This window comes from Colobus angolensis, unplaced genomic scaffold (genome assembly GCF_000951035.1).
Source record: "Colobus angolensis palliatus isolate OR3802 unplaced genomic scaffold, Cang.pa_1.0 Scaffold690, whole genome shotgun sequence".
NCBI lineage: Eukaryota > Metazoa > Chordata > Mammalia > Primates > Cercopithecidae > Colobus > Colobus angolensis.
Window position 1 is genome coordinate 191,884 of NW_012120599.1, and position 15,178 is coordinate 207,061.

Consider the following 15,178-nt stretch of genomic DNA (forward strand, 5'->3'; position numbering starts at 1 on the left):
TCTCCTGCCTCAGCCTCCCGAGCAGCTGGGACTATAGGCACCTGCCACTACGCCCAACTAATTTTTTGTAGTTTTAGTAGAGACGGGGTTTCACCGTGTTAGCCAGGATGGTCTCGATATCCTGACCTCGTGATCCACCCACCTCAGCCTCCCAAAGTGCTGGGATTACAGGCATGAGCCACCGCGCCCGGCCTTTCAATTTATTTTGTGTAGAGATGAGGTTTCACTATGTTGCCCAGGCTGGTCTCGAGCTTCTGGCCTCAAGTAATCCTCTCACCTCAGCCTCCCAGAGTGCTGGGATTACAGGTGTGAGCCACTATGCCTGGCCAGAATATCCTAATAATTTTACACTGACTACATCTTGAAATAGGATTTTGGATATATGGGTTATTAAAATTAATTTCACCTGTTGCCTTTTACCTTTTTAATATGGATACTAGAAAAATTTAAATTTTATAGATGGCTTGTATTGTATTTCCCCTGGAGAGCTTTGTTCTAGCGTTGATGAAAGAGAAAACCTAGAGAATTGTGGACATGAGGGCCGAAGTCAAAGCCGTCAGTGGAGAAGGCGCCAGGAGAGGGTACAGGGTAAGAAGGCAGACCAGGCCAGGCACGGTGGCTCACGCCTGCAATCCCAGCACTTTGGGAGGCCGAGGTGGACGAATCACTTTGGGTCAGGAATTCAAGACCAGCATGACAAAACCCCGTCTCTACTAATAATACAAAAATTAGCCAGGCGTGGTGGCACTTGCCTGTAATCCCAGCTACTCAGAAGGCTGAGACAGGAGAATTGCTTGAACCCGGGAGGCGGAGGTTGCAGTCAGCCAAGATCGAGCGACTGCACTCCAGCCTGGATGACAGAGCAAGACTCCTTACCAAAAAAAAACAAAAACAAAAGGTAGCTGGGGCTGCCCCTAGAGCCACACATCACGCTCATGAGTGGATGCTGGAAACCTCAACTGTGAAGCAGGTGTTGAAATGGGAGAGGAACAGAGAGAGAATGTGCCATGGATGTCGAGGAGAAACAGAGTTTCCCAAGGAAGGTGCAGTCCACACTGTCGCATGGAGCTTCTAGGTCAAGTGCGTACAGGCCTAGAAAGCATGCTTTTGAATGTGACAATCCAGCAGTCATTAGGAACATGGTGAGCACTGCGTCATCCAGCTGTGGAGGCAGAAGCCCGGTTCCAGAGCTGGAGAGGTGAGGAGCTGGCAGCAAAGAGTTGAAAGGCACCAGTGTAGACTCCTCTTTGAGAACTCGTCTGAGGAGCAGGGGAGAGAGAACAGGATCCACAAAGGGGCTGACAGGGTGAAGGGAGGGAGGTTTCGTTTTGTGTTGTTTTCAGTGGAGAAACTTCGGTATGTTTATAGGCTGAGAGAGGGACAGGCTGAAGATAAAGGAGAGAATAAAAGGACAGAGTGAAGTACCTGAGTAGGCTGGACAGCTGGATTGGTGCAGAAGTGGAGGGGTCCTCCAGGAAGGAGAGGACCGCGCCCCAGCCACAGGGTGGTATGTGAATACATGGGTTGTTAATGGGTCTGGTGGTGAGAGGGACAAGAGAGTGAGCTGAACACCACAGGAAGTGTTGATTATTTTACCTGTCAAGCAGCAGATCAAGCCATTTGCTTATTTAAGAAAAAATAAAAAATAAATAAATAAAATCAGAGTACAGAGCAGATTTGGGGAAGTCTGAGAACATGTGAAATAGCCCAGATATGGTGGGGGAGAGGCAGTTGAGCAGGGCCCACTGGGTCCCTCAGAAGCCCCAGGACAGAAGCAGGGGAACCCTGAGCTGGGCTGGCTTTGGATCCAGGGTAACGTATAGCAGGAGAGGACAGGAACAGATGTGGGTGCAGTGGGGAGTGAGGCCAGGACAGGTTGACAGGTTGGCGGGTTAAGGAGGTAGAGGGACTGGAGCAGGCATGGAGGGTCTGAAAACAGGGGGGGCCCCATGGCCTTTTCCCCACTCCAATACCATGTGCTAAAAATACTGGATGAGCATAGGCCAGGCGTGGTGGCTCACGCCTGTAATCCCAGCACTTTGGGAGGCCGAGGCAGGCAGATCATGAGGTCAGGAGTTTGAGACCTGCCTGGCCAACATAGTGAAACCCCATCTCTACTAAAGATACAAAAAATTAGCCAGGCGTGGTGGCACACACCTGTAATCCCAGCTACTCGGGAGGCTGAGGCAGGAGAATCACTTGAACCCAAGAGGCAGAGCAGTGAGCCGAGATCGCGCCACTACACTCCAGCCTGGGCAACAGGGTGAGACTCCATCTCAAAAAAAAAAAAAAAAACTGGGTGAGCGAATGAACCCCACATGATTCCCTGTGTCAGGGTTGCCAACTGGCAACTCATGCCCTAATTCATCCAGCGCACAGGTTTTGTTTAGATAACTTGGTTTTGAAGAACAGAAGTTTCCGTCTCTCTTGAAAAATGAGCAGCTCAGGCAACACTGGCCTACATTCCACCCTCCATGGCAACAGTCAGCTGGAGTGGCAGCAGCTACAGCCTTGCACAGATTGGCACTCAGCAGCCAGCCAAAGTCCCCACCGCCCTGAGTTGCTGCTCTCTTGGCCCCTGTAGCATGTGATCTACAACCCTTGCCCCATGGCTCACGTGTACGGCTGGTTTTCCAGGGCCCGGATGGCTCCAGCCCCTCCTCTCCCTGATCAGTGAATGTGACCCAGCCCATCCAAGTCTCCCCGACAGCCAGGAGCCCAGCTCCAAGGGCAACACCCCTAGAAGCTGCAACATGGATCAGTCCACTTCCCTTGTCCTGGCTGCAGTAAATGGGGCCAAGGTCACACTAGCTTTTTGGCAAAACCTTCACCCTGGTGACTCACTGCAATTCCTATATATATATTTAAAAAAAAAAAAAAAAAGCCTCACTTCTTGGCACAGCCTGGCAACTAAAAATAGCAACAACACAATGTCCAATATAGGCTTACACCTCACAAAGTTCTTTTACAAGTGCTACTGTCTTCAATTCTCACAGCAAATCTGCACAGCAAGAATTTTTCTCCCACTCTATAGATGGGGAAACAGGCCGAGAGAGGCGTCTTGAACTACCTGAAAATGACCTTACCCTGGCTGGGGGAGCATCAACAAGCCAGAGTCTTTAAAAGCTGGCCATATTTAAGCTAAGGGACAGAGCATAGAAGTTAAGGGTCAAGACTGTGATATTAGGCCAGGCACGGTGACTCATGCCTGTAATCTCAGCACTTTGGGTGGCCGAGGCGGGAGGATCACTTGAGGTCAGGAGTTCAAGACCAGCCTTGACAACATGGTGAAACCTCGTCTCTCCTAAAAATACAAAAATTGGCTGGGCATGGAGGCATGCACCTGTAATTCCAGCTACTCCAGAGGCTGAGGCACAAGAATCACTTGAACCCCGGAGGTGGAGGTTGCAGTGAGCCGAGATCACACCACTATGACAAAGCAAGACTGTATCTCAAAAAAAAAAAAAAAAAAGACTATGATATTAGACTGCACTGGATTTAATCTTGACTTAAAGTGTGACCTTGGGCAAGAGGCTTAGTCTCAAGGAGGCTCAGTTTTCCCATCTGTGAAACTGGGATAATAATAGTACCTACTTCATAGGGCTATTGCGAGGATTTGGGAAGATGCTTCACGTAAGGTGCTTCCCATCACAGAGCCCAGGATGCATTAGGTGCTCAATGAAAATCTCAATAAAAGGAAGAGAAACACAGATATGGGCAGGTATCAAGCATGTGGGCGGTGCCTTTTCCCTAACAGCTCTCAGGGGACGCACCCTCCTGCCTCCAAGGTTCCAAGGGTTAACAGCCCTCCTGGGACTGGAATGTCTTGTGATAAGTGAATTACTTTGCCCTGGATTAAGGAGGGACAGGATCCAGCTGCTGTCCTCACAGCTCAGAAGCCAAAGCAGGTGGGGAGGTAAGAGAGGAGCAGGGGAGGGCCAGAGGCAGAGAGGAGAGAGCAGCTGAGAGCACCTGTCCTAATAACAAGAGACCAATACATGGGTACCACATGTGTACTGCGTGCTGAGACTTGGCATTCTTCACACAAGTCCACCAGCTTGATGTTAGTGTTCCTGTTAACCAATAAGGAAGCTAAAGCTGTGGGCCGGGCGAGGTGACTCATGCCAGCAATCCCAGCACTTTGGGAGGCTGAGGCAGGCAGGTCACCTGAATTCAGGAGTTCGAGACCAGTCTGGCCAACCCAGGCTGAAACCCCATCTCTACTAAAAATAGAAAAATTAGCTGATCACAGTGGTACGCGCCTGTAGTCCCAGCTACTCAGGAGGCTGAGGCAAGAGAGTCACTTGAGTATGGGAGGTGGAGGCTGCAGTGAGCCGAGATTGTGCCACTGCACTCCAGCCTAGGAGACAGAGTGAGACCCTGTCTCAAAAACAAGAAAGGTAAATTTGTGAACAGTTGAGATACTTGTGGATGGTCACACAGCTAGAAGATAACAGAGCTAGGATTCAAACACAGCTCCAAAGCCCATGAAGGCCTAATTCTACACAATATAAGTGAGAAGTCAGGCTTTAAGCCAGGGAGAGACCTGCCCAAGGCCAACTGGTGACTCAGTGGCAGGGTCAGGCTAAGAACCCTGGTGTTCCAATTTCCTCTCTCCCTTGAGTTCCATGGGCCCTACCACACACACAAACATTCTCTCTAACCCCACCTTCCTCTAGCATGCACCTGGCTGCCTTTGCTTCCCTTCCCAGAGGCTGCCCCTTCTTTTTCTAGACCTGGACCCTGCATAAGATGCAATAAACATGGCTACAGTCGTGTTAAGGGCAGAGGCTCACTGGGGTAAGTGGCAGGGCTGAAGCAGGTGGAGAGGGAGCAACCTCACATCCCGCCTGCAGTCTGGATTCTGTCTCAGTCACACACTAAAGAAGAGCCCTTGTCAAGGTTACCAGCAGCCTCCACATTGCCAAACCCTAAGGCCTCTTGCCAGTGCTCACCTTGCGTGGCCCATCTGCTGACAGCTTCCTCCTGGTGGAACCACTGCCCCCCTCTGTCATGCAGTCTGCTCTGGGTCTCCTCCCACCTCTCTGACCATTCCTTCTCAGGCTCCTTTGCGTGCACCTCTTCATTCCTCAGGCCTCTGTCCTCAAACCATCCTTTTCTCTTTCTGTACACTCTCTCTGGACAATGTTGACAATCACCACCTGTGTTGTGATGAACTTCAACTTTTTCCTTCCAGACCAAGCCTCTCCTGAGCTCCAGCCCCTTGCCTGTGTTTAACTATCCCTGGATTTCCCTACGGGCATCTCGCCTCTCACCCTGTGCTGCCCTGTGCTCCAGAACAGCTCATCAGCGCTTTGCCCACATCTTCTGCTGGCAGAGTCTCCCCAGTTCCATCTTCCACAGCCCTCTCAAACACGTGCTTTCTTCTCCAACCCCAGACCAGTCATCACCCTCTCTCTGTCCCAGATCAAAAACAGCCTCTTAACTGGTTCCCTCTTGCCAGCCTTGCCTGTCTTGCTTTTGCCCCACACTGCACCCAAAATTACCTTTAAAATCCAAATCTGATCATGTCACTCCCCTGCTTGCCAGCCTTCAACATCGCCCAGTGCCCTCTGGATTCATTCTCAGAGCCTAATCAAGTTTCTCTTCAATATCTCTCTTTTTTTTCTTTTTTTTTGAGATGGAGTCTCGCTCTGTCGCCCAGGCTGGAGTGCAATGATGTGATTTCAGCTCACTCCAACCTCCGCCTTCCAGGTTCAAGTCTCTGGAAGGGACTTGCCTCAGCCTCTGAATAGCTGAGATTACAGGCATCCACCACCATGCCCAGCTAATTTTTGTATTTTTAGTAGAGATGGGGTTTCACCATGTTAGCCAGGATGGTCTCGATCTCCTGACCTCGTGATCCGCCCATCTCAGTCTCCCAAAGTGCTGGGATTACAGGCTTGAGCCACCACGCCTGGCCAATATCTCTCTTTCTTTCTTTCTTTCTTTTTTTTTTTGAGACAGAATTTCGCTCCTGTCGCCCAGGCTGGAGTGCAATGATGTGATTTCAGCTCACTCCAACCTCCGCCTTCCAGGTTCAAGTCTCTGGAAGGGACTTGCCTCAGCCTCTGAATAGCTGAGATTACAGGCATCCACCACCATGCCCAGCTAATTTTTGTATTTTTAGTAGAGATGGGGTTTCACCATTTTGGCCAGGCAGGTTTCAAACTCCTGACCTCAGGTGATCCACCTGCCTCAGCCTTCCAAAGTGCTGGGATTACAGGCATGAACCACTGCACCTGGGCCTCTTCAATCTCTTCACCCTGGGTTTTCCTTCTCCCCATTTCCAGCCATGCCCCGGATATCCCAGTGCATGGTTTCATTCGACCACCACATATTATGAGCCCTTTCTGTCCAAAAAGACTTGATGAGAAAGGCCCCCCACCTCTTTACTTTCCTCTGCTGCTTCCCCTGGCTCCCAGCTCAGAGGCAAGGAATGGACAATGTGACTTATGGGGTCAGCATGGGGAGGGGGTCATGGACGGCCCTGGCGGAGCCCCACCCACTTCGTGCTGCCCACCCACTCACCATCATGACATACGTGCTCATGAACTCAGCCAGGAACTCTTGCACCATCTTCTTCTGCAGTGTGTTCTGGATCTTTGCTATCACGGACCACAAGACCATTTTGGAGCCACGGGTGGACCTGAGACAGTGACCCGAGCCCACGGACAGAAAGGAGACTCAAGTCTGCCTGCTGCCCATCAGCTCTTCAACTCACAACTGAGTTAATGGGTAACCCAGCAGCTTCACCACACACACCTCCTCTTGCCCAGGGCAGCTGGGACAGCTGGAATTGGAGACACTTGAGAGCCATGGGGACATGGAGAGGAACTGGGGTAGACGGTCAGGCCATGCTCCTTCTAGTTGGGACTGGACCAGTAAAAATGGCACACTAATGAAGCCACTTTGCAGGAGGGCAGGTGGGGAGCTGAAAGTGCGATCCACGATGCCAACAAGTCTCTGGGAAAAAGCAGGGTAGGAGAGAGCAGACTGGAAAGTGGAGCTCAGTTGTCTCTGTCTATCCATCTGTCTGTCTGCCTATCTGCTAGAGCCAGAACTTTGGAATCACAGGCCAGGGCCTGGCAACAGTGAGGCACTCTACAAACAGCATGAGGTGTGACCAAGTCTGCTGCCGAGCTCTATAAACAGCACTGAGCGCTGAAACATGTGCCAGGTTCTGTCAAAGATGAAGGGGTCAGCAAAATGCACCAGGTTCTACAACCAGGTCAGTGCAAACAGAGGTCTGTGAGAGAGTGAGTGAATGAATGAATGACCAAGAGAGAGGGAGGGAGAAAAGGAAGGACTGGATCTTACTTCCTGGTGTATCTTCAGTGCCTAGCACAATGCCAGGCCATAGTAGATATACAATAAATATTTGTTGAATGAGTGAAAACTGGGGAATCTGTCTTACTCTCAACTAGATCCTCAAAGCTTCCCAAAGTGCTTGGCACTTAATATATATTTAGTGAAGTGCACAGTTAGATGGACAGGTAGATGAAACAGTGACTAACAGGTCCCAAATCTGCGTACAGGGAGAGGTATAGGACTGGAGTTTGGGGAAGGTGATGGGGTGGGGATGGAGGATAAAGAGGAAGAAGAGGGGCCGGGCCCAGTGGCTCATGCCTATAATCCCAGCACTTTGGGATGCCAAGGTGGGCAGATCACCTGAGGTGGGGAGTTCGAGACCAGCCTGACCAACATGGAGAAACCACATGCCTGTAATCCCAGCTACTTCAGAGGCTGAGGCAGGAGAATCGCTTGAACACGGGAGGCGGAGATTGCGGTGAGCCAAGATCTCACCACTGTACTCCAGCCTAGGCAACAAGAGCGAGACTCCGTTTCAAAAAAAGAAAAAAAGTCGGGGGGAAGAAGAGGGATACAGATACCTCTAAGTGTGGCCTTAGTGCTTGTTTGGACTAGTCACTCTGCTATCTCACTGTCTGCATGCCCAGAAGCTGACACCAGCCCCTCAACTCTTCTGGCCAGCCCATCCTTGCACATCACGTACTGCCTTAGCTGCAGGCCTTTGCACATGCCAGTCCTATGCTCAGAATGGTCCCCTGTGTCCCCAGAGGCTCCTTTACCTGCCAGCCTTCGTTTCTTGACCTAAATTTCCCTTTCTCTGGGAGAGTTGCCTACCCCTTCCTCTAGGCCATTCACTTCCTCCACATGCCCCATGGTGCCCACTCTTTCAGCTGAGGCAATGCTCATCACACTGCAAGGTAATTGCTCAATTAGGCCAGGCACAGTGGCTCACGCCTGTAATCCCAGCACTAGCTGAGGCAAGCTGATCGCTTGAGCCCAGGAGTTCAAGACCAGCCTGGGCAGCATGACAAAACCTTATCTCTACAAAAAAAAAAAAAATTAGTCAGGTGTGGTGGTGCATGCCTGTGGTTCCAGCTACTGGGGAGGCTGAGGTGGGAAGGTTGCTTGAGCCTGGAAGGCAGAGGTTGCGGTGAGCTGAAATCACTCCAGCATGGGTGACAGAACGAGACTCTGTCTCAAAAAAAAAAAAAAAAAAAAAAAAAGCTTAATTAATTAACTGTTTTTCTTCCTAAGGGCTGGGATCTACCAGTTTCCTTCACTGCAGTGCCTGAACACAGTAGGCATAGTAGATTCAATAAATCTTTGGTTCATTGGCTGGTCGTTGCCTGCCGTGTGCTGATGAGAAAGGAGTCAGGCTTCCAGGATTCCTTGGTGTTCTGGGGTTTCCTGCTCTGTCCACCTCTCCCCTGCTTCTCTGGCACCTTCCTAGGACTATCTTTGGGTTGCTGCTTGCCTTGGCAAGGTCTCTTCTTCAGGGCTGAGGAGGCTGGCCAGGGGATAATGAGACCCCTATACGATGCTGCATGGGAGCTGGAGCTGGGTGGGGACCAGTGGATTATCCACGCAGCTCTGCATCCCCCTCCATCTATTCATCCCTGGTTTTGTTTCTCTAGGGCAAGGAATAGAGCAAGGACTGGGATGGGTGAACAGAGGGTCTCAGCTGAAAAGCGGAAGATGTTTTATTCCATGCCTGGACATCTCTCATTCCCTCTGCTTACTTTTTGCTGCTGTGAGGCCAGGGGAATTTAGGAGTCCTGAGGAATGCTGCTGCTCTCCCTAGCAGGGTGAGGTGACCCTCACTGGCCCCCATCTCACCCCAGCTCCCGTGCTGGAGGCAACCACAGAAGAGGGAAGAGAAGTGGACAGAGCAGAAAGCCAAGAACACCAAGAGAATCCTGGAAGCCTGACTCCTTCCTCATCACCACACAGCAGGCAAGACACAGTAAGCAACAGATAACCACCAACCAGCCAATGAACTCAAGATTTCTTGAATCTACTACGCCTAGAATGTTCAGGCGCTGCAGTAAAGGACACTGGTACGATCCCAGTCCATGGGAAGAAAAGCAATTGATTGAGCAATTACTGTGCAGTGTGATGAGCACTGCCCCAGCTGGAAGAGGGGCACCATGGGGCATGTGGAGGAAGTGAATGGCCTAGAGGAGGGGGTAGGATGCTCCCAGAGAAAGGGAAATCTAGGTCAGGAAAAGAAGGCTGGCAGGTAAAGGAGCCTCCAGGGAGGCAGGGATCATTCTGGGCATAGGACTGCCATGTGCAAAGGCCTGCAGCTAAGGCAGCATCTAATGTGCAGGAATGGGCTGGCCACAGAGGAGTGGAGGTGGCATAAGATGGGCAGAGAGGGGCCAGGGCCAGGTGGCAGAAGGCCCTATGGCCCACATTCGGGAGTCTGAACTCTACCAGAGGGCCATGGGCCAACTGGAGGATTTCAGCAGGAGAGCTGCCTCCCCTGTGGAGGCCAGGATGGAGGAAGTGTAGTTAAGGCAGGGTGAGCATCAGCTTCTCCACAGACGAGTGGAGAAGTGGTGGCAGCCTGCGCCACAGAGATGGCAGTGTCAATGGCCACAAGAGCAAAGTCAAGCTGACAGGATTGGTGTTCGGTTAGAGAGGGAAGGGAACGGGGCAGCTCAGCGACGCCCTCGGGTCCTGGCTAGGGCAGCGGAATGACTAGTGTGGGGCGCAGCAGAGAAGCTGCGGGAGAACGGACGAGGAGGCCCTTTTTGGACATGCTGAGTGTGAGAAGCCCGCTGGCCACCTGGGTGGGATGGCCAGTGAGGAGGCAGCTGGTCATGTGGTCTCACTTACAGACACATTTGGAGGTCAGCAAATCACAGATGGTCCTCTGAGCCATGGACACAGAGAGAGCCCAAGGAGAGGGTAACAGACTAAGAAGAGGGGCCCAAGAAAGCCAGCCTACAAAGCAAGGAACTGACAGCCAACCAGATCCCCTAAGTAATCTGCTAACCAAGGAACTAAATAGCTAACAACTCACTAACGCTTGTTTGTTTTCTTTTTCTTTCTTTTTTTGAGACAGGGTCTCACTCTGTCGCCCAGGCTGGAGTGCAGTGGCACAGTCCCAGCTCACTGCAGCCTGGACTTCCCAGGGTTCAAGCGATCCTGCCACCTCAGCCTCCCAAGTAGCGGGGACTACAGGAGCACGCCACCGTGCCCGGCTATCTTTTTTCTATTTTTTGTAGAGATGGGGTTTTGCTATGTTGCCCAAGCTGGTCCCAAACTCCTGGACTCAAGCAATCCTCCCACCTCAGCCTCCCAAGGTGCTGGGAATTCAGGTGTGAGCCACCATGCCCGGTGGCTTACTAACCCTTTGACTAATCTATCAAAAACCAACTAACTGATTATCCTGTTAACCAGCTATTAACTCATTTAATTATCTAATCAACCAGTCAACCATAAACTATCCAACTAACCACAAGCCAACAATTCAATCTGCTAACCAACGTTTCTTCATTCAACAAACATTTGTTGTCCAGGCATGGTGGCTCACGCCTGTAATCCCAACACTTTGGGAGGCCGAGGCAGGTGGCTCACTTGAGGTCAGGAGTTCAAAACCAGCCTGGCCAACATGGCAAAACCCCATTTCCACTAAAAATAAAACAAAAAAATTAGCTCGGCTTGGTGGCAGGCGCCTGTAATCCCAGCTAGGGGGGGCTGAGACATGAGAATCACTTGAACCCAAGAAGCAGAAGTTGCAGTAAGCCAAGCTCGCACCACTGCATTCCAGTCTGGGCAACAGAGCAAGACTCCGTCTCAAAAAAGAAAAAAAAATTTTTTTTTGTTGAGCACCTACTTATGAGTCAAGCACCAGGAATACAAAGTTAAAACCCACTCTCCACCCTTGGGTCACTCTGTTTAATAGAAGAGATGGGTAATGGCAACACTACCAGAGAGAAGCAGCCTGGGACTGGGGGAGCTCAGGGGAGGCATGGGAGGTGAGGCCTGAAGGCAGTTTCGAAGAATGGGCGGATGGTGGCCTGACATGGCCATGGGGGAGTAGGGTGGTGGTAGAAAGAATGGTGGAAGCTGTGCACATTCGAGATATTTTAGGAGATTGGTGACTGGATATGAGACACGAGGGAGAGGGAAGTATCAAGGATATGACCTGGACTTCTGGCTTGAGCAACTGAGGAGAAGGGGACCCCTGACTGAGCCAAGAGCACAGGAGGAGTGAACTTGCAGGGGGCAGAGGAGACCGTTTCCATCTAGGAGCTGAGTTGCCTGTGAGACACCAGTGGGTCTCTAGAAACAGGATCTAAAGCCCTGGAGAGAGACATAGGCTGGAGGCAGTGATGTCAACAGAGGGGCATTATTCGTTCTCTCCGTCCAAGTGTACAACAGGCCAATATCCCTGCTCGTGTGGAGCTGACAGCAATGAAGGGTGATAAGCAAGTACATTTGTATAAGAGAAGGTACCAGCCCCTATGGAAAAAACAGAGCAAGGAGAGGGGAATTGGGAGTGCAGGGGTTGGAGATGGGGTGTGATTTCAAATAGGGCAGTCAGAGTAATCCTTGTTGAGAAGGTGGCATTGGAGCAAAGCCATGAAGGAGATGAGAGTGGGCTGTATATTAACTGCAGAAAGCCTCTCAGGTGGAGGGAATAGTCACCAGAGGACTCCCAGGATATTTGAAGAAAGCAAAGAAAGTCAGTGTGAGGTCGGGTGTAGTGGCTCACGCCTGTAATCCCAACCTTTTGGGAGACCGAGGCGGGTGGATCACCCGAGGTCAGGAGTTCAACAGCAGCAGCCTGGCCAACATGGCAAAACCCCATTTCTACTAAAAATACAAAAAAAAAAAAAAAAAAAATTAGCTGGGCGTGGTAGTATGTGCCTATAATCTTGTAATCCCAGCTCCTCAGGAGGCTGAGGCAAGAGAATCGCTTGAACCTGGGGATGCGGAGGTTGCAGTGAGCCAAGATGGTGCCATTGCACTCCAGCCTGGGGGACAGAGTTGGATTCTGTCTAAAAAAAAAAAACAGGCCAGGCGCGGTGGCTCACGCCTGTAATCCCAGCACTTTGGGAGGCCAAGGCGGGCGGATCACAAGGTCAGGAGATCGAGACCACGGTGAAACCCCGTCTCTACTAAAAATACAAAAAATTAGCCGGGTGCGGTGGCGGGCGCCTGTAGTCCCAGCTACTAGGGAGGCTGAGGCAGGAGAATGGCGTGAACCCAGGAGGCGGAGCTTGCAGTGAGCCGAGATCGCGCCACTGCACTCCAGCCTGGGCGGCAGAGCGAGACTCCATCTCAAAAAACAAACAAACAAACAAACAACAACAACAAAAAAAAACAGAAAAGAAACTCAGTATGGCTCAGTGTGGCTGGAGGAGGGAAAGCAGGGGGCTGGAGCGGGGAGGCCAGAGAGCTAACAAGGACTACACAGGCAGGGCCTTGGCCATTGCAAGGACTGGTTCTTGTTCACCCCAAAGACAACGGAGCCTGAGAGGGTGAGAGGTGCTGAGTTCGGTTGAGTAGAAGGCCAGCTGCATGCCTTGACCCTCATTCAAGTCTTTCTGAGCCTCCCCTCACCCTAGGACCCAGCCCAGGCAACAGGTGGAAGACGCTCTTCTTCTGGGACCTCAGGGGTGAGTGGGTGGGTGGGGAGGAGGAGGTAGAGGGGGGATAGCTACCCCAAGGAAGAGGTTGAGGGTGGAGCAGTAAGGGCACTGAAGTGGGCTGGGTGGAGGACGGGGGCTAGAGTGGGAGAAGAGGGTTGGGTACTTACCGCCTGTGCCTGGATGTTTGAACCATGTTTTGTCTTTCAGATTTGTAGATGCTGAGGAGCCAAAGAGACGTCACCATGGCTGGAGCACACAGAACTTGGCCCCACACTTCTATCAGACCTTGGTCCCCAGGGGAGAAGCCCGGGGGCAGCTCCTACTAGTGCCACTCCCTTAACCCAGCCAAGCAACAGGGAGGGAGGAGCAGTGCTCAGCCAATGAGGCGACGCCCTGGAGCCCCACCCACCCATGCTGGCCCCAGGACCCCAACCCCAGGCCAGACCCTCCAGCGCTCCTCCAGACCTTCCCTGTCTGCAGCCCGGCTTTGGACTGTGGAGATGCCCTCAGCCTCTGCTCAGTGGCTCCAGCCTCGTATTTGCGTGCTATACATTTAACCTCAAGCACACTTGCTGCTAACTTAAACTGTGACTGTCCAGGACCTGCACAAACACACATGCACGCACGCGCGCGCACACACACACAGAGGGTGAACACACAGGATGAGGCTCTGAAAAACTCATTTCACCCCTGCACCTTGCCTAAAAATTCCCCTTTGTACTCCTATCTTTCTCTCTAACTGACAGCATGAAGGTAGCCCCAAGTCCCCTCACCCTGTCTGTCCTCCTCATTCTCTAACCCAGTTCCCTCTAGCTGCAGCACAGACTCTTATCCCCAGCCCTGACTGCAGAAACCCTCCAGCCCCAGCTCTAGCCCCGCAGGAGGGGACTCTGCGGGAGGAACAACTCCAGCAAGCCGGCAGCTGACCCATCTCTGGCCTGCACTCTTCCCGTGGTGGTCCACTGCCGGTGGTCTTCAGCTCTCTCCTTGTCCCACCCCCATGGTCTGCTGACAGCCCAGCCCAGCGCATCCCTGCCATCTCTGCTCTACCGCTGGTCCTCCCAACAACCAACTTACAGGTAAGGAAACTGAGGCTCAGAGAGAGGGTGTGTGTGCCTGCGTCACACAGCAACACAGGACTGCACCAGAGCCAGAAAGCCAGGCCTTCCACTCCCAGCCAAGCTCCTTCCCCAAACAATCCCACAGTCACCTCCTCCCTGTGTGGTACCAAGGGAATGGCCCTTCCAGATCTGGGCACTGAGGAGGCTGCCCCATCCACCCTGCCTGGAGCCCCACTCACTCTGCTGAAATGCCTTCTGATTCTCAGCCTCTGCTTTGGGGGCTTCTCAGTTAAAGTGCATCTTGATCTTGTTCCTCCAAGACAGTCCCTGGCTCAGCTTCCACCCCCAGCTGGGGCTCGGCTATCCCTGTGTTCCCAGTCCAGAGCCTGCCTCTCAGCCCTCCCAGGGCAGCCTCAAGCACTGCTCCTGCTCCTCTAGGGGAGAGGTCAGTAAGGCTAGGGTTTGGCTGGTGCCACTTGAGCCAAGTCCAGATGCACTGCCCAAAATAACATCCGTCATCTGGCCAGCGGTGCCATGGAGACCGAGTTCTGAAGCAGCCGTTTGTGAGGTCAGAGGTGGAGATCGGGGTGGGCACTCTGGGCCTCACAGTCCCAGAGGAAAGGCCTGTCCTCCAAGCCAATGTGCAGCCTGACTCTGGGGCAGCGCCTGAGGAAGCCCTCCCCAAGCCCCAGCCCTGGGGAAGGCTGCAGAGGCCTTTGAGCCCCCAGCGTTGGGAAGAGCTGTGCAGAATAGGACTGGAGGTGGAAGTGTTGGAGATCAACAGCCAGGTGGAGGGGATGCGGGGAGGCCGTGGATCAGTCCTCAGGGAGCCCCATTCTGAAGGGGGAAAGGGAGACTCAGGCCCAGTCCTCAGGGTCCCCAGTCTGAGAGGAAGGAGGACACACAAGCCATATTTGCAGAGAAACACAAGCCTGAGGGAGGAGGCAGAAGCCCAGGCCTGGCCCTCTGAGGGCCCCTAGTCTGAGGAGCAGGTGGAAACCTAGACCCTGTCCTCAGGAAAACACCTCCCTTAGGAAAGGTCTGCAGGGCCCCTGTGAAGGAGCCAGAGCTGGATCAGGGCGTGGGGCTCGGGGCTCAGCAGCACGGGAGCTCCAGGACCGAGGTGCGGTCAGGAGAGACCCTGGGGACCAGCGGCAGTCCAAGAGGACTTTTGGAGCCAGGGCCTGACTAGGTCTCAAA

General features: G+C 52.5%; 1 protein-coding gene across 2 annotated transcripts in view; it reads right to left on the reverse strand.

Annotated features, from left to right (window-relative positions):
* AQP7 (aquaporin 7) overlaps positions 1-14,498 on the reverse strand; it is a 19,232-nt gene extending 4,734 nt beyond the window's left edge. The window contains exons 1-4 of one of the 2 annotated variants that reach the window (XM_011926546.1): positions 14,218-14,498; positions 13,383-13,519; positions 13,085-13,135; positions 6,532-6,649 (exon numbers count right to left, since the gene is read on the reverse strand). In XM_011926546.1, coding sequence (XP_011781936.1) covers positions 6,532-6,649; positions 13,085-13,110 — 144 coding nt within the window. In that variant the 5' untranslated portion in view covers positions 13,111-13,135; positions 13,383-13,519; positions 14,218-14,498. The remainder of the gene's footprint in view (positions 1-6,531; positions 6,650-13,084; positions 13,136-13,382; positions 13,520-14,217) is intronic. The other variant, XM_011926545.1, reaches the window with a different exon arrangement.
* Positions 14,499-15,178: the final 680 nt, after the last annotated feature.